This window comes from Candoia aspera, chromosome 1 (assembly GCF_035149785.1).
Source record: "Candoia aspera isolate rCanAsp1 chromosome 1, rCanAsp1.hap2, whole genome shotgun sequence".
Classification (NCBI taxonomy): Eukaryota; Metazoa; Chordata; class Lepidosauria; order Squamata; family Boidae; genus Candoia; species Candoia aspera.
In genome coordinates, this window is record NC_086153.1 from 84,817,994 (window position 1) to 84,837,196 (window position 19,203).

Consider the following 19,203-nt stretch of genomic DNA (forward strand, 5'->3'; position numbering starts at 1 on the left):
GCAGGACATACCTTGAGATCTGCTGGGAATCACACAATTAATGTTTTTGATCTTTCGCTGCCCTTTTTTGACTTTCGATTTTAAGGCACAGGCAGATAGTAGCGTTGAGGCAACTTCAGCATGCTTGCAAACTGACTTTCTTTGTCAGGATAACATTGCTGGTATTTAATTAGTTTCTGAAATATCTTTGGGAATACACCGAGATTTGGGGTATTATCTCTTCTTTTAGTCAAATCAGTGGTATTTGCGGGAGACAAGAGGAGACAGAATTACTAAAGCAGCATCACAGCATCACAACTTAAGCCTTGATCCTTCTGTATAAACAGTGTGGCATTATCCATTTGCATGAAAAGGGCAGAGCTTACAGAATGGTGCTGCAGCACTGTTTTTGTCACTCTGATAAAATCAGCAAGTTCCTGTGAATGCTAATGAATCAAATATTTTCTGTTCAACATTTAATTGTTTTCTTTGTAGATTAATTTCTGATCATCTTATTTTTCATTTTCTAAGAATCTATTATAGTTTTATAGCACCTCTATTCTAGAATCTTGTTCAGTTCTTGATTAAGTTGAAACTATTGATACAGGTGAACTCACTGAAAGTGAATTTGGAAAAAAATAGGTCTGGAATAATTAGTGTGGTATTGTAATATTTTGGTTGTAAATAAAAATATAAAAACTATTTTAATAGAAATTGATACAGTATTATCTGGTCAGAGTGAACATTCTGAAATGCTTCTAGAACTTCTTGTAGTAATAATAGCATGACATGCAGTTTTTTTAATGATAAACCCTCGATTACTAATAGAGTAAGTTAGTGACTTACTAGATTTTGTCTTTGAAACTAGGTAGGTTTTTTCATGGAGGAGATTTCACAGCTATGATTCAAAAAGCCTTATGAAGTCTGGTCAAAGTAATGCTGGTCCCATTTCCTCTCATGAGGTCTTAAAGAGTCTTGTTCTGCAGACATTTATTCCTTTTCCCAGGGCTGATTCTTGTAGATTTGCAGCTAATTACAGGTAGTCTTCGTTTAACAACCATTCGTTCAGTGACTGTTCAAAGTTACGACAGCACTGAACAAGGAGACTTCTGGTCAGTCCTTGAAGTTGCAGCTGTCACAGCATCCCCGCAGTCACATGATCACAATTCAGGTGCTTGGCAACTGGCTAGCGATTACAATGGACACAGTGTCCCACAGTCACATGATCACCATTTGCAACCTTCACAGCTGACTTCCGACAAGCAAAGTTAATGAGGAAGCCAGCAGGAGGTTGCAAATGGCAATCACATGGTGTTGTCCCTAATGGCCAAGCAGGATTTGCTTAACACCAATAACCAGAACTGCCACAACTGCCATCATAAATTGGCGTGGACACATGACATCACGCTTTATGACCATGTCACTTAGCAGTGGAGTTGCTGGTCCCAATTACCATCATTAAGCAAGGACTACCTGTATTGGTTTACTTATTAATTAGTCTTTATACCACTCTGTAACAGGAGTTCTCTGGATAATATACAATCAGTTAAAATACATATAAAACTTATTTAAAAAACCAGAAGTATGTAAAAGTAGCATAAAACATGCAAACTACTTAAAAACCTAAGATACCAACACAACTGATAAGGTAAAACAGGAAAAGCCTATTGCAGATAGGGAACCTTCACCAACAAACCTCTGTATCTTAATAGTAGTTATAAATTAAATTAAATTAATAAATTGTAATAAATAAAAAATAAATAAATTGCCTTGCATCATTGCCTACCCAGAGATATGTGGAAAAAACCCTCAGGCAGGTCAGTCTGTGGGTTTGGCCAGTTAAGTGTGAGGGATGAGGAGACACTTCTTCAGATAGTCTTCCATCTCCTTACATTAAATAAATAGATAAGAGAAACAATAACTTTTCATTTTGTGTACTTCTCCTAACTGTATCCTCCTCTGGATCAGAACTCAGGAACGTAACATTCCATTGTGTCAGATCCCGCCAATGTCTGGTAAGGGTAGAAGCCGCACTTACAAACCCCGTGCTTCTGTTTTTATTATAGGGTTGAATGGCATGTGGTTAACTGAAGCCAGAATGGGGAGTAGGAAAGGCTGAGATGGGAACTCATTCTGGGTTTGGTGTCTTCACCACAGAAGGTCAGTTGGGCAGAAGGTTAAGAACTGACTTTTATAAAGCAAGGCCTTCTTTTCTTAGGTGTGATTGATCGATGGGAGTTAATTCAGGCCCAAGCCTTAAGTAAAGAACTGAGGATGAAGCAGAACCTTCAACAGTGGCAGCAGTTCAGTTCTGATCTAAACAACATCTGGGTTTGGCTGGGAGAAACCGAAGAGGAATTGGAACAATTGCGTTGCCTTGATCTTAGCACTGACATACAGGCCATTGAGCTCCGGATTAAAAAACTGAAAGTAGGTTTTCAGTTTCAGTTTGTTTTAACATTATCTTTCTAAGCTTGCTTGCTTGCTTGTTTATTCAGAGAGAATGAGTTTAACTTCCTTTCATGGATGTTTCCCTGGAGTCAGCAGAAGTTGAGGTAGAGTCGAAGGAGATTTTACCTTTTTATACCAAGATGTTTTTTCAGAATGCTTTAATGTTAGAATATCAATACCCTCCTCATCTTATGAAGTAAAATTATTAGGTTACTTTATAAAATTCTCTCCCTTGCTAGAGTTGCATCAATGCAGCCATGCCCATAGGGTTTAATCTCTAAAATAGTGTATTAGTTTGTTACGAATTCTACTATAAATAGTAAGAGATTAAAGAAATGCCTATTACTACTCAGCAGTCAGACATAGATTTTTTTAGATTTTTTATCCCACCTTTATCATTTTTATAAATAACTCAAGGGGGGAATATGCCTGATAACTCCTTCTTCCTCCTGTTTTCCCCACAACAACAACAACCCTGTGAGGTGAGTTGGACTGAGAGAGAGAGACTGGCCCAAGGTCACCCAGCCGGCTTTCTTGCCTAAGGCAGGACTAGAACTCACAGCCTCCCGGTTTCTAGCCCACCACCTTAACCACTAGACCAAACTAGTTCTTTTTTTTTTTTTAATTTATTTATTTATTTATTTATATAATATAAATAATATGTATTATATTATATTATATTTATTTCATAAATATAGCACAATAATAATAACTAAGAAAGAACATATTTAACTATCTTTAATTGATGAAACTTTGAGATGGAGAAGCTTGTTTTTTGAAAAGGTTCTAGCAGCTTTGCTATCTTATTTTCCTCCCTGTTTTCAAGGAGCTGCAGAAGGCTGTTGATAATCGCAAAGCCACCATTTTGTCCATCAACCTATGCAGTTCAGAATTTATGCAGTCGGACAGTGAGGAAAACAAGAAACTGCAGGAACAGCTGTCTCAGATGAACATGCGCTGGGACCACGTCTGCTCTATGCTAGAAGAATGGCGCTGCTCCCTACAGAGTGCTCTCATGCAGTGTCAGGTCTGTTCTGGTTTATACCAGCTTTCTTCTTGGTGTCCTGGGTACAGTGCAGTATGTGTGCACATAACCATGCCCTGCTTTGAAAATGTTTGGACCTGTGCATTAAAAGACCTTTTTTTTTCCTCCTTGAAAGGTAACTTTTTAAAGCTTTCAATTATAATTAAGTTACAGTTTCATATTTTTTTTCCTGAAATCTACAGGGCATATTTTCTATCTTTTTGCTATCACTTAGCAAAATGGAATAGTAGCAAGCCTTATACAGGGTCCTGCATAAACAAGATTAGTTCACTCCAGGCTGTAAAATACAAGATTCAGCATTAAAAGCTCAAAGCCATCCAAGATATGTTACGTTCCAATTTCAGGCTATCTTCATATTCTCTAATTTTCCAAGTCACAGTTTGGAGTATCAAGGATATGCCATACATTCATGCATTTCTTCACCTCCTTTCTTTCTTCCCTTAAAAACTTATCTGATTAGAACACTTTTTGGCTTACTGTGACCTCTAAATTAGAAAAGTCTATCCAAACCAGTATTGCAAATCTTGATTTGTTCCTTAAAGGAGTCATTTAAATCACAAGTCTGCTGGCTCAAACAGTATAGTGACCTACAATTTTAATAAATCAGAAAGTGTTTTGTTAAAATAAATTTTAAAGGGAGGAGGGAGATGCATGCACAGAACTCATTCCCAATATTTCAACAATAGTTTAGAAGAACAGTAGAGTAGCTGTGTGGCATGTTTGATATTAAACTTTTACCCACTGCTTTTAGGATTTCCATGAGATGAGCCATGGCTTGTTGCTATGGCTGGAGAACATTGACAGGAGAAAAAATGAAATAGTACCTATCAATCCAAATCATGACTGTGATACTCTGCAGGATCATCACAGACTCCTAATGGTAGTGTACTTTTATTTTAATAAACATATGTATAGGGATCCTCTGGAGAATATTAGTGGGGAAATAAGTGACAGCGTAAAATCTCATTTGGGGGATTTATTGATTATAGTTAATTCTTTACTACTTACTGGAAATTTGTTTCAACTTATTCCTCAGAAGGACTATCCCCAGAGGGAGTATTTAATTCAGTTCAGTTCAAATCAAATCAATTTATTACAGCCATTAGCCAACCAAAGGGTATTATTATTATCTGACAGAGCTTACTATAAATCCCAGAATCTTGGCTTTGTATGGAAAGCCATCATTCTGTTTTTTTAAAACCAAAAACAAAACCTTATCAACCCCTTCATACCAGACCAAGAGAAACAGTGATTTTTTGCGAACTGAATTTCATTTTGGCCTCCTATACATTGCTTTGTTCCCAACAGCAAATACGACGTGAGCTTCTAGAATCTCAGTTAAAAGTGATGTCTCTTCAAGACATGTCCTGCCAACTGCTAGTCAATACTGAAGGCAAGGATTGTCTGGAAGCCAAAGAAAAGGTCCATGTCATCGGAAACAGACTAAAAATGCTCCTGAAAGATGTCACACATCACATTAAAGAACTAGAGAAGATTCTAGATATTTCAAGCAGTCAGCTGGTGAGCCTTTTGATTATATTCTGATCATGGCAATTTATAATATCCAATTTCTAATCAATTTGTGTTTTTGCTACCAGAGAGCCTTTGTATTCTTTGTACTTGTGCTTTTGTACTGTTTTGACATGTACTTCTCATGTTAAAATCTGTAAACCTTAAACATACTATCATGCTTTTTTGGCTCATGCTATTTCCTTGGTATGCTCTAAATTTAACTAACTTTTGCAAACTATATGCTATATATATGTCATAGTTCTGAAAGGGTATCTTGAATTGTGCTCCTCTTTCCGACAAACATAGATCACTATCCACATATACTCTCCAGTATATTTCTCTGTACAGAGAAATTCAAGTGGGATTGATTATTGAGTACATAACACTTCTTACCACCTCTGTAAAGACATTTCCTTCATAGTGCTCACTGCTGTGTTGATAACAAGGAAGTGAACTTTTATTAATAAATTCGCAAGCTACCTGTTGGGTAAACCCTTGATTTAATAGCATTTGTTTACAAGAATTTGGATTTAGCAGACAAAAATCTTCTGGATCTGAGTTTTGCCTGAATTTCAGGCAATAAGGGACTTCTCCCTGATCAATGGACAAAGTCAGCTGTTTCCCCTCAAAATGAGTATTCACCATATAGTGGGCTTCTTTATATGTAAGTGTATTTCTGGGCTCAAAAAATCTAATTTACCATTTTACAGACATTTGGCTTTAATGGACACTCCCCCTTTTAGTGTGTTAAATCAAGGTTTACGGAATAACATATTTATTTTGTTCTGTATGACATGCAGCTATATTTCACTTTTTTGTTATTGTCTTTTTTGTGTGAACAATGTGTGTTGATATCTACTACTATTCTTTTCATTCAACACAGGTAAGCAGTAGGTATCTGAATTAGTGATTGGACAGGCAGTGGTCTAAAGGAGGGCAGTAAACCGAAAGTTATTTCAGAGAAGATAAGAGATACAAATTATGAGTCATCTAGCTAGCTGAGTGCTATTAACCTTGTTCCCCTGGAGAGATCATTCCTCCACGTTCTCTGGTGTGCAATTTGGAAGGGTTCTTGACTGCCACAGATGGTCACATTGCAAGAATTAGCCTTGTGACTCTTGTTTGAGTGTGCTGCTACTTTGCTGTTTTTCCCAAAAGAAAGTGAAGTGGATGTACATGTACACAGATTGAAATACAGGAAAAGCTTCTGAAAAAAGATGTGGCTGCCCTCATAATTTGAAGAGAGATGCTTGGTATGCATTCCCACTTATTCTGAAGCTCTTCTTTCAAAAAATATCTTCAGCCCTGCTGTCTCCTTCCATATGTTCCTCTCTGTATCCCAAGGTCCTAATTTGAACTATTCTCCACGTGTTCCTACCAAATAAGAAGCACTTGGAGAGAGTAGTTGTAAGAGACTGTTCCAATGGAGCGCTCTTCCAAGAGACTGGCCTTTTCGTTATCAGATGAAGAGCTTTTGATTTCTCCATGCATGATAAGAACTGTTTTAGTGTTTTATGTTTTTAAATTGCATACCATCCAAAAAACTTCATTTATTCTGTGAGTTAAAGATGATGATGATAACAATGATGATGATGATTGTAATTGTATAATAAACACCACTCAGGACTTGTCCTCCTGGTCTTCTGCTGATGAACTGGACACGTCAGGATCCCTCAGTCCAGTATCTGGAAGAAGTACTCCAAGCCGGCAGAAGATGGTAATGTCATGCCAAATCCTTTTTGCCACTTCTTGGGTGGAAGCACCAGATAGCTGTAGCCAGGTGAAAAGTCTCCAACATCTCTTTTCATAGACCAAAAACAAGGCACCAGACCAGAAGAATTCCCCCTACTCCCAAAATGCTGCTTCCTCAACCTTGTACATCTGCTTCCCTGCATCAAATCAGAATTTTAAAATTCTGTATAAATATAAATAAAATCAGGACTCAAAGTATAGCAGGTGTATACATGAAATGGCATGCTACTTATTTTGTATTGGAAGAACAGTTCTAAGGGGTGGAAGCTTTCAAAGTCTTGTCTTGCCTCACAACTGTTACATCCAATTGTTACATCCAGTATACTGGAGTGCTTTAACAAGTTCTCCAATAACAAATCAATTCATTATCCAAATTTAACCGATAAGCAGTACAGTAGGACTTCATACTGCAACTTTTTCAGAATTATAGCTCTGAGAGTGACTGCTCAAAGTAGAAACATGGGAGGTGACAACTCTGTGTGACTAGCCACTGTATTCTGGTCTTGGTAGATGTGGCCTGAACTTAACCTAGAGTCATTTCTCACAAGCATTTGTCATTTGGAACTGAAGTCATGCAAATGGCCCCCACACACTAGGCCTTGTGAGAGCTGAAAGCAGCATGGTAATATTTGCAGGGATGGATTGGAAATATGATAAGACTGCTCTTGATAAGGAAGCTTTGACAGTTAAAGGGTAGTGATTCAAGTCAGGGAATTTAAGAAAGTAATTTTATTATTTATATAAAACTCAGCATATGGGTAGTCCTCACTTAGCGACCACAATTAGGACTGCAACTCCATCACTAAACACCATGGTCACTAAGCAAAACATCACATGACCTCAACTTACAGTTTTATTTTCTCCTTCTGTATTAATTTTGCTTGTTGCAAGCCGGTCGCAAAGCATGTGAATGGCGGTCACGTGACCGCGGGACACTGCGACATTTGTAAATGTGCGTCGGTTGCGAAGCGCCTGAATGGCAATCACATGACTGCAGGACACTGCAATGGTTGTAAATGCGAGGGTTGGTCGCAAACCTTTTTTTTTTACACTGTCGTAACTTCAAATGGTCATTAAATGAGGCAGTCCATAAGTGAGGACTACCTATATGCAGAGAGAATGCTGCAGCATTTGAGGTAAAAAGTTAGCTTCTTTGTGTTCTTGGAAAAGAAAATTAGAAACCTGACCAAACCTACTACAATTGCTCCTCTTTGCTTTGTTGTATTCTGACCCATGAAATAATGATGTCTCTGAAGAGAGAGAGGAAACAAGCTATTTTTATTGTGAAAACAACCCTTTTCTTAATGAAAGCATAAATTTCTGAGGGACTCCCCCAGCCCCCACATGCACACACATGCAAGGAATAGCGATACCATTCCAAGTGTGCCAGTGTGTGTTTGTTACAAATATTCAGTTCTTCTTGAAGTCCTGGAACTGTCTCCTACCACTTTCCATTCTGCTTTTTCTATTCCCTAAGTAAAGACCATGTGCCATAGTATATCATGTCCTACACCTCACTCTGACTCCTGGAGTGTACTTGATTTTAATTTCTTTTCTTTTTAAAATTATTATATTTATTTAATTATTATCCAGCTTTCCTTAACTTTGACAAAACTGTCAATTTTCATTTGCTTTCTTATAAAATGACATCTTAATTCTGTCTTTATGAGCTTTGTGGCCTCCAGAAATTGATTTCACTGCATTTACTTGTTTGAGAATATAAAGGAACACTGGCTTTTCAAGAGAAAAAGCTACAAAAAGCATAACAGTTGTGGTTCCTAGGTCATTATTTTAAATTAAGCATTAAATATTTGTAAATATGTTTACAAACATGTAAGCTAATTAACATGAAAAGAATTATGAGTTTCCTGGAGTGAGCAACTTTTACCAAATAATTGTTGGAAATATATTAAGTTCAATTTTTAATGTTTAAAATCTGCATTTATCATTTCTAACAGAGCATGGTGTCTGTCTGTTGTTTGGTGGTCATGTCCATCCATAGCATACAGAATGGTTTCTTGCAGTTCAGCTTTAAAATAGTTCAGACTTGGTCATTCTTTCTTTTGAAATACTTTTAGGGAAAGAAAGGATTTATTCCTTCTGGCTGGCCCTCATAATCTATTACATAGAACACAATAAGCAAAACTAAAATAAGTCCCATAACAAATACATAAATATTTATTCCTGCTGTTATAATGATAATCCAATAAGTCCCTGATTGTAATACAGACATAGATGTAGATGATATAGATATATAGATATTGATGATATAGATATAGAAGACATAAATATAGACGAATTACATGTTAAAGCAATATAAAGCCAGCTGAAAGGCCAAAAATGCATTTTTTTTATTTTTTATTTTTTAAATGCCAATATGGAACTAATACTTTCACATATCATCAAGTGATTCAGACTAAGGGAAGAATATGCATGGACTGGGATCATACAGTATACCACACCAAATATTAATAATAATGTGGTTTGTTTGGCTTTGTTTTAGCTTCTTGTGTTAATCCAGTCATTGCAGTTTGTAAACTATGGTTTGTTTAGTGCAATATATGAACCTAGCCATTATGACAATCTCATATATATCGTATATTATATCACAGCATCTTCCATCTTGCCAGCGGTGGTGCTAGTGATAGTTCAATTCCAGATGATATGGCTAATTTGTCCTACTGTTGTCTCTATAGCATCTTCTGCATGGCCAGGACCATAATTGGACTGGTTCAAAGCTGTATTAATCATGAGAAATAAAATATTACTAGGCTAAGAGTGAAACTATAGTTACTCAGTTTCTAAAGTTGATGCAAGATGAAAAAGGCAATGCTTTTTTTTAATTAAAAAATAATATAATAAACCAAATTATTTTCCATACCTTTTTTAAAAAACTGCATTGCATTTCCTGTGTATTGCTTTATTGGCTAGAACGTCATTTTTAAGTTCACATAGTATGTATTCAATTAAAAGTGGGAAAAGAAAAGCCAGTTTCCTTGACTCATGGGAATTAGTTACTTCATTTGATTTTGTGTTTCCTTTGCTGCTCTTTTTAGTTTGATTTCATCAGTAGCTTGTCTTTATTTGCCTGGACTGAACATTCTTCTTTCTTTACCCCTGTTCATTGCAAACAGCCACGAGGCAAATGTAATGTCTCACAGCCTGGACCCTCTGTCAGCAGTCCACATAGCAGGTACCTTATTCTCCTAGTTTCCGCACTCTGTTCTAGAACTCCAAGAGGATGATGGAAATTGCCCACAACAAGGCTGCTTGGCCATACTGACACCAACAGCTTGTGTATAAGTTTTTTTTCTGCAATTATCAATCCCCCCCCCACCAGTCAAAATATAATTTGAAATAGAAATACCTCATTGTTCTTAGTTTTAACTTTGGCTTCCAGTCAATATCACTTACCTAAATTCTTTAGATACACTGGAGTGCATGGATGTTGGCACTGCATTCATGATATTGCATTTAAGATACAAATGGAGAACCATTTCTAGATTCATGGCAAAAACTTTTATCATCCTCTTTGTTTCTAGATATTAAATTTAAAGCAGGCAATAGACCAATAGAGTATATCTGAATTCAAAAACCCACAAACCTGGATAAAATGCATAACATTCTCTTTTTTTTTTTTCTTTTTGTAAACTTACATTTCTTAAAGTTTTGTTCAGTTTGTGTGTTTTCAAATTTCATGAGCCCAACCAAGATTCAGAAGCTGAAATGAAGTTGGCAAATGAAGATATGGCAAAAACACATCTTCACTCTAAAACAGTTTCCATGCCAGGGCAGCATTCTCACCTCAGCCTTCATCTTGTTTATGTAGGGCATTACAAAAGCAGCAGACCCTTCCTCAACCTAACTACGAGAAAGCAACTTTAACCGATGACGCTTTTAGTGTTCACACCTGTCTAGAAATCTGTCTTGCCTGCAGCTAACAGTGCTTCTGTGTTCTGTTGTTGTGAAATATGTGTGCTTTTATCTATTTATAATCAACAATTTACTTTCCCTTCCTGGCTTTCTTTTCTTGCATGATCCAAATCAGAATAAAGATCCCAAAACATTATGTTCTAGGACCTCTTTCAATGTCAACATATGTTGTTTAAACAGGACAATATAAAGAAAGATGGAGCTGTCTGAAAATGTAGCTCACACCTGCCCAACTCCTTAGTGGTAGACACTTACTAATGCCCACAAAATTCGATCAGTTAGCAATAGCCAGATCTCCTTGAAATATGTAGAGCTAAAGTATGCACTGACAGTGTTCATTTGATTTCACTTCATTTGTTGAATTACGTTTTCAAATATAACAGCCTGGGTCATGTGGGTTAAATTATTTTATATAGCAAATCCATAAGTCATGCAAACATAGAAGAAATTAATTGTGCAAAAGCTGCACTCAACTTTTGATGGCAATCCCTTCCCAAGCCAGATTTTTTTTTCCAGCAAGATGTTGTGAAATGAAGGGGTGTGGGGAGGAGCAAGGAATGCTAACTAGCATTTATTACCATAAATCATAATGCCCAACATTTTTCAACAAGATACAGTTTTGTCTGTATAACTGAGCCACTTTACTGGCAAATAACAAGACTGAAAATGTACTGAGCCTTCTGCTTATTATTGGCACTTGCAAATAGAGCCACTGTTCTTCATATATTGCATTTATCCTTCTGCTTAACTGTTATCTTTCAGTTGCCTTTTATTTTTATTAAACATCAAATTAAGATATATACCATTTTTGTGAGGCTGCACATTTTTTGCCGCTCAAAAAGGATGCCCGCCAACAGACATGGTGCTATCTCTGAAGCAGTTTTGGAATGATGATGGCTTGAGAAGTAGAGAAACTGCAGCATGTAATGTTGGCCGAATGCCACTCACAGTGTCCATTGGCGGTTGTCTTCTTTCTCCATCCACAAATACGTAGCACTTCTTCTGCAGCTTTTGGAATTATAATGAGTGAGCTAGTGCAGTTCTGCAGTACTTGGCAGCTTTAGGACTTGCCCACATTTTGGCTTTGGTTTCCGTGCAGCACTCTCAGATCTGCTTTCTCCATCAGTGCTTACTAACACATCTGTTAGCAGTACAACACCAATGCAACACAAAAACCAATTTGTCATTCAGACAAGCATGGAATACAAATGAGTTTCTACTGAATAGAAAAGTTAATCAAGCATACAGACCAAACAGGTTGTAGCTGATGTGTAATGCAGTTTTAACTGATAAAGGAGTCAGGCTGTCATTGTGTCCCTTAATATTCTGACATGCCTCTGATCTAAATAGCTTGTTTGATCTTGCACTGGATCAGCAATCCTTAGTAGACTAGACTTATGAAAAGAAACCAAGTCATTTAACCCACACAATTTTATGTTAGCTTGGTAATGATTTAGATGAATAAATATAAAAGCATCTCATTTGTCCAAAACAAGCAAGAATCTTTTGGTTCTCAAATCAGACTAAAGCTACCACCAGCCTGCAACAGTTTTCCATTTCATTCCATCCTATTTGGCTTTTCAGCTACTACTTTATATTACTGGATCTTAGCCATGGATTTAAGTCTGTGTAGATATTTTATGTGATAAAAATGTTACAGATTAAAGTAATTGTGTCCTTTCCTCCAATGTGTTTACATTATGGGCTGCCTTAAACTACCCATTTAGATCTTGGCACCAGTGATCCAGTCTGAAGTCTTAGAAACTGTTGATCAAATACCATGTTCTTTCATCCCATTTTCATATGTAATGATACCCAATTTCTAAAGGAAATGAATTTTAAAAATGCAGTGGATACATGGTCAGAAGAAATTGTTTGTGATCAGGAATCAATTTTTGTGTCTCATTAGTATGGCATTGTCCATGAGTCCCAGTTTTGCTGTTCACCACAAATACGCAATACGCAAAATGTGTATTAATACGCAAAATGTGTATTAATCTATTTCAAGTGAGTCAGCTACAAAGCAATATATAAAATTAACAGAACTATTATAGGTGAGGATTGCTTTTTAAAAAATGTAGAGACATGAGACAAATGGGAGGGGAGCATTCCTTGGCAAGCAGTGCAATTGAGTTATTCTGCAGCATTAACAAAGCAAAAGATTTCACACAAAGCTTAGATCACCCATATGTAAGAGAACTTTATTCTTCCATATATAATGTCTAGAGCAGCATTTCTTTACCTTGGCAACTTTAAGATAGGTGGACTTCGACTCCCAGAATCCTCCAGCCAGCTTGCTTTATTTCACCATCATATACCCAAGGCAAATTCCCACCAGAACTGCTTTGCTAACCGAAGGGAAGGGGAGGTAATTTCGCTGATGACTGCTCCTTCTGTTTACTGAGATAGTCCCTTCCCAACTGTTCTGGTAGTGGGGAGAAATCTGGAAAGATCATATGCTTCTCCATTTAAGAAGTAGAAAAAAGTCTAGCAGAACAAGAGTCTTCTTTCCACTGAAAGCTTTTCCTAGCTTCCTCCCATAATCAGATAAACTGGTATTGTCAAGCCCATGATTTTTCAAACTGTGTTCTGCAAAACCCTAAGATTTCACAAGCTCTTGATAGAATTCCATGGGACAGTACAAACAAACAAATTAGTTCACTTGAACACAGCCAAATTTCTATTATTAGATCTTTTGTTTATTTATTTATATTTCAAATTTCTATCGCCGCCCATCTCTCCCGAAAAGGGGACTCTTTGCCTCCTAATCAGGGATTCTGGGAAATGTTTGGGGTTTTATTATTATTTTTTAATATACAGTATTTTTAATATAATTGGATGCCTTTGTTGTAACATTAAAAATCCCAGCCTATGTCACTGTACTGTATTTTTGCTCTTTTAGTTATTTCCTTCTGGTGCATAATAATAATCTCAGATAAGTTTGTTTAAAAAGTTTAAAACTCAATTCAATGGAATTGTTCAGGTCTCAAATATCAATATTAAATCACTTCAGAATATTGTTATGAATTTTGCAATAATGCCATGAAATAAAACAACAACAATAATTAGTTGAATCCAGACTTACTTAATTAGACTTAGATCCCACTGAAATCATAGTAATTACTAATTAAACTCCACTAACTGTAAGTATAAAACACATAAGTATATAGGCCATCCTGAGATCAACTTACAATCTAATATAAGCAACTACAAATATAAAATGAAAAAGAAAACAAGAAAGAAAAAATGAAGTTAAAACCATAATGTTTTTACATATTGGCAAGTTAAGGTTTGCCATCCTTTTTTTTCCTTACTTCATTTTTTAGGGAAAATAAATATCATCTGACCATAAATAAAGAGCATTGAGAGAAAAAGCAAACATAGGGCTTAATGACTCACAAAAGTATTGCATAATGGATAACTGAAGAGATGTATATGCAGGAATCAAAGATGGAAGCAGGAGCTGGGGAATGCATATATTCAGCAGCAGATTACATGGTCCTAAATTGGATGGGACATACAAAGATAATGAAATCAAAGGTGAATACAGATTATCACTGCATATAGAAATAAATAATATATCAGATTGCAAAATAGAAACAAAAAGCCTTAAAAGAAGAATAAAGAAGCCTAAGGAAAATGGCATTACAATAATCCAAAAAAGAATGTAAATAACCATATGAATAGGTTCAGTGGATTTTAGTGTTTGTCCATTTTCTTAATCTGCTGTTTGATGCAGAAGATGTCATTTGTTTCCAGTTACCTTGAGTCTGGGAAAAAACTGGGAATCCTGCTGGCAAGGATTAAAGAGAGCATGAAATAACTTCAAAATATCTCAGATAATGCAAGTGAATTTAGAAACAAATGAAAAAATTCAGTCAGTCAAAAGTGGAAGGCTCAAATGGTTTATTTTCTTAAAAATTGAATACCAGCAGTTGATGAAAGCCTGAAACTACAGTCTCATGGGGACTTATTTGTAGGACTGCATCCAGGTTCTCTAATGCTCACAGAAAAAGACATATTTGAACCCAGTATTTCAGTTCCGCATTTTTTAGCAAATAAAGGATAGGGGCCGTGCATCACGTACTCCAGCAGTGCGAAATCATAGCAATGGAGGGAAACCAGTGTTATTCTTCATTTATTTCTACATGGGCTCTGTGGCATAGATGTGCCTAACTCTAAGATCTAAATACGTTCCATACCTTCCTTTTTTCAAAAGGGTTGTATAATCAAAGCCTGTACCCTTTACTGCACTAAGTGCAAATGGGAAGGAGGACAGTAGTACACATACCCACATTGCTGAGGAATAAGTGAAAGTCATGAAAAGCAATTGTCACATCAGTAGAAGAGTCTATGTAGAATCTCAAATGGCAATTAAGTGGCATTGCCTGTTCCCTTTGTATTTTAGCCCACTGATTTCCTTAAGTGGCACTGCAAGGTCCTGGAAGGCTGCGTCTAGTTAAACTTTAATACAGTACAGAATGCTCTGATGCTGCTAAATGTGCCATATCCTTTCAATACTTTCATAATCCAAGGCCAGAAAATACCAAATGGTGCCACTTTCCATCTTAGCCTTAGTGATGTTCTTGTAAATAATCTGCAACCTTTTCTTTTTAATCTCAGACCTCTTACTAGTCCTATCATCTTAAACAGTCAATCATTTATTAGCTTTGAATGTTCATGTCTCCATTTGTCAAGTGAAACTAGCAACCCAGTTGATGGTTTTCTCAATGTTTGGAAGATTAGGGAGATGATGCCCCTAAATTGACCACTAACAATAAAATGACCACAAAGACACCCATTCTGTTAAGGTTAACAATGGTACACACAGTCATTTTGATATAAGGGTAGATATTTCTTCTGACATAGAAATAAATGCTTGTAATGACAAGCAGAAAGTTATTTTGTTAGTTTTTGCTGAATAATTTTTCCTAGGGTTATAAATTATACTAAAAGGGGGGGGGGAGATGGGCGGTGATAGAAATTTGAATAATAAATAAAATAAAATATAAAAAAACCATTATTGGTTTAATGCTGATTCAGTGCAAAATGAGGCTGTAGTATACAGTATGTACTAACTGGATGGTAATATGTCCTAGCTGTATATTGATGTATTACTGTACTCTTGACAGAACATTTTTTTAAAACTCGGCAGCTTCATAAAAAATCATTGTTAATACATGGGTCCTTAAATCCAACTCTTAAAATGGTGTATGTTAAAACAAACCAGATCACCTCCATTAAGAGACATTGATATGATGAAGTGTGTTTTAAATTAGTGTGATAGATGATTGTTGCACTTGGTAGTATTAGAATTGTGAGATGCAGAGATAATTTTTAATAAATATGGATCTAATTTCTGAGCTTCACATCCAGAAAATTTGGGATCGCTAACTATGGGTGCCATGTGTAAATAGTAAACAGTAAATAGTATCCTTGGAAGCACACTGATCCGAATGCTATTTTCCAGAGATGTGTTGGTTTATTTCTGTTGTGGATTCTCTCTCCAGGCCCACAAGAGGTGGCTCAGGTTCCTCCCGTTCTGAAGGCCAGGGGCTGCAGCCGCGACCACAACATGGCTTCTTCCTCAGGGTACTGAGGGCTGCTCTCCCTCTTCAGCTCCTCTTGCTGCTTCTGATTGCTCTCACCTGCTTGGTCCCAATGAGCGAGGAGGACTTCAGCTGCACCCTCTCAAATAACTTTGCACGCTCCTTCCACCCCATGCTTAGATACACAAATGGCCCACCACCCTTATGAAAAGATGGCCGGAAACTCAAGAATGTTTCAAATGCAGTACCTAGAGTGCAGTAGGATTTCTGTGACCTCCATGCCCGCATAAATAAATTAAATGTCTATGGGTATCAAAATGAGCCATGGAATACGTGAAGTGGGTCATTAAAGACCCGCATCTCTGCCACTGACTTTGACTGAGTAATGGAATGTTTTTCTCCCCAGCCAACAGACTGGGTTTTTCAGCTCCTTTTTTAATTTTGACCATCACTCTGTACTATACCTAGCAGAGGACTTCAATCTGTATATGCTGCTCGTATAGAGCTATTATCCAGTCTTTACTTAACTACTTAATTAAACGTACATATAAACATATATACTTGTAAGAAACAAACTGAAGTGATTTTAGAAACCATTGTATCATAAAATTTCAAAAGCTTGCAAGGCAGCATATTATTTTCCCCATTTTTGGTGGGGTTTTGAGTGGGGCATGATGTTCTAATCTTTGCTTTGAATGCACAAATTGTAAATGGCACATTTTATAATTTTAAAAAAATTATGTAAGAAATGAAATCCTGAAACCTTTATGAACAACCATGGATATTAAGTATTAAAAATATTTATGTATGTACAGCTTGCTAAGACTAGTGTACTTATTTCTTGATAGAGAAACCAGGAAATCCTTTGTCCAGCTTCTTTTTAAAATATATATATTTGGAGCAATGTGTGGGTATGTGGGTGTATTTTTTATTGATTATGTGCCATCGAGTTGGTGTTGACTCTTAGCAACCACATAGATTTTCTCCATGATGATCTGTCTCTAACTATCAGCCTTGCAAGGTAGTCCAGAAGAAGCACACCCAGAAGTACTAGTTCTAACTTTATTGTAAGGTTACATTAACAGAATCTTGCAAGTCTGAAAGTACAGTTCTCCCCCCCCTCACCTTTACAGTCCAAAAAACTAAGGAAGGTCCCTTCTGAGACATTTGACATGCCCACATTCCTTTTGTGGGCTCAACTGGCACTTGTCTGACCATTGTGTAGTCTGCGGCTCTTCCACCTGTCTCCCTAGGTCATTCCCACATACCATTACATTAACCTGGTCTTTCAGGTCTTCCAGTGGCATACCCATCACCACTGTAACTGAGTCCATCCACATTGCCACTGGTTGTCCTCTTCTTCTCTTTCCTTCCACCTTTCCCAGCATTAGAGCCTTCTCTAGAGAACTAGATCTTTGCATAATGTGCCTGAAGTAAGATAATTTCAGCCTGGTCATTTGTGCTTCAAGTAATAATTCTGGGTTTACTTGTTGGATGATCCATTTGTTTGTCCCTGATATTCTCAGGAGTCTTCTCCAACACCAAAATTCAAAAGCACTGATAATCGTCTTATCCTACCTCTTCAAAGTCCAGTTTTCACTTCCATAGACTATTACAGGGAATACCACAGCTTGCACAGTTCTGAACTTTGTAGGTATAGACACATCACAGTATCTGAATATCTCTTCTCTGTGTGTATGTGTATATGCAAAAACTCAAAGCTATTTTTTTTCTTTCAGTCTTTCTCCTTTTTGTCTTTCTTGTACACATGGGGATCAACATGTCATTTTTTGGTAAAAGGTTGTAGAAACTAAGTCTTCAGAAATAGATGGGGAAAATTAAGCTACAAGATTTTATATAGGAAAAATCTTGTGTTAAAATGGAAACGTTTTGAGTTTTGAGACCCTGAAAGCCTTTCTGATGGTGACTGCTGAAAGTTGTTGGCAGTTTCCCACTAATTTGAGCAAAACATACAAAAAGCTTTATTATAAGCCCTAAAATAGCCTTAACAAGTAAAGAAACCCTCAGAAAGCTCCATATACATCCAGAGGGGAGGAAATGGAAAATCCAACCCTGACTACATGTGATGTGACTCAGCGTCTTCTGCATCATCACATGATGTACTTCAGCCCTTGGCCATTAAATTATTCCCCTCAGTTAAAAGAAATGGTCCTATCTAGTAAGTTGTACAAAGGCATACAAATTCCACTAATGAAGCATCTCATATATAGTACAGAGGAGAACCCTGGGTTTGTGATAATACAGGTAAATGCTCCTGGCTGTCAGGTAATGAGTACATCCCACATGGATGATCTGAAGGTAAATGCCAGCCACCTGTTCTACTTAAGCAATCTTAAAATGCAGGTTCATACACATAGATACATTTCCTTCAAGGAACTCTGAACTAAAACCAAACTCTGTTGCATCATAAAACTTAGTTTTATTGTATTAAAATTTGGTTGTATTGGCATCTTTTATGAAGTGGGTTATATGTTTATTTTTGCAGATTTATGTATGCAATTATTGCCTTTAATGATAGATAAATCATATCACTAACCTTTGCAGAAGACTAATAACAGATACAACATATCCAAATCTCTGATTATCTTGCTACAGTAGATATTAGGATAGTTTCTCCTGTTTCTCCATTTGAAAAGTCATGGTACTGAAGTAAAACAATAGTAACAATCATTCCATTACTCATACTTCAAGTATACACTGGATAATTGTAGGACTTATGGCTAGTACTTTCTTTAAAATTGGAAAAACCAGGTTTTTTTTTTTGCAAAAGTTATTTCTGTTTTAATTTTCTTTTAAAAATTGGCCTTGCAAAAATTTAATGCATTCTACCTTTCATTTCTGAATATACTTTGAAAAGGTAAATAGCAATGCACTGGACCAGGAGACAGGAATTGGAGGAAAAAAGCAAGTTGACTGAATTGCAATGACATCCTGATAAGAATTAAATTATGTTTATATAGT

The 19,203-nt window shown here is 36.5% G+C and overlaps 1 protein-coding gene across 1 annotated transcript in view; it reads left to right on the forward strand.

The window, feature by feature from the left end:
• The window catches only part of SYNE1 (spectrin repeat containing nuclear envelope protein 1), a 313,009-nt gene extending 295,974 nt beyond the window's left edge, over nucleotides 1-17,035 (forward strand). The window contains exons 139-145 of the mRNA XM_063293716.1: nucleotides 2,198-2,409; nucleotides 3,257-3,457; nucleotides 4,227-4,355; nucleotides 4,784-4,996; nucleotides 6,612-6,704; nucleotides 9,874-9,932; nucleotides 16,183-17,035. Of these exons, the coding sequence (XP_063149786.1) occupies nucleotides 2,198-2,409; nucleotides 3,257-3,457; nucleotides 4,227-4,355; nucleotides 4,784-4,996; nucleotides 6,612-6,704; nucleotides 9,874-9,932; nucleotides 16,183-16,429 (1,154 nt within the window). The 3' untranslated portion in view covers nucleotides 16,430-17,035. The remainder of the gene's footprint in view (nucleotides 1-2,197; nucleotides 2,410-3,256; nucleotides 3,458-4,226; nucleotides 4,356-4,783; nucleotides 4,997-6,611; nucleotides 6,705-9,873; nucleotides 9,933-16,182) is intronic.
• The last annotated feature ends 2,168 nt before the right edge of the window (nucleotides 17,036-19,203 follow it).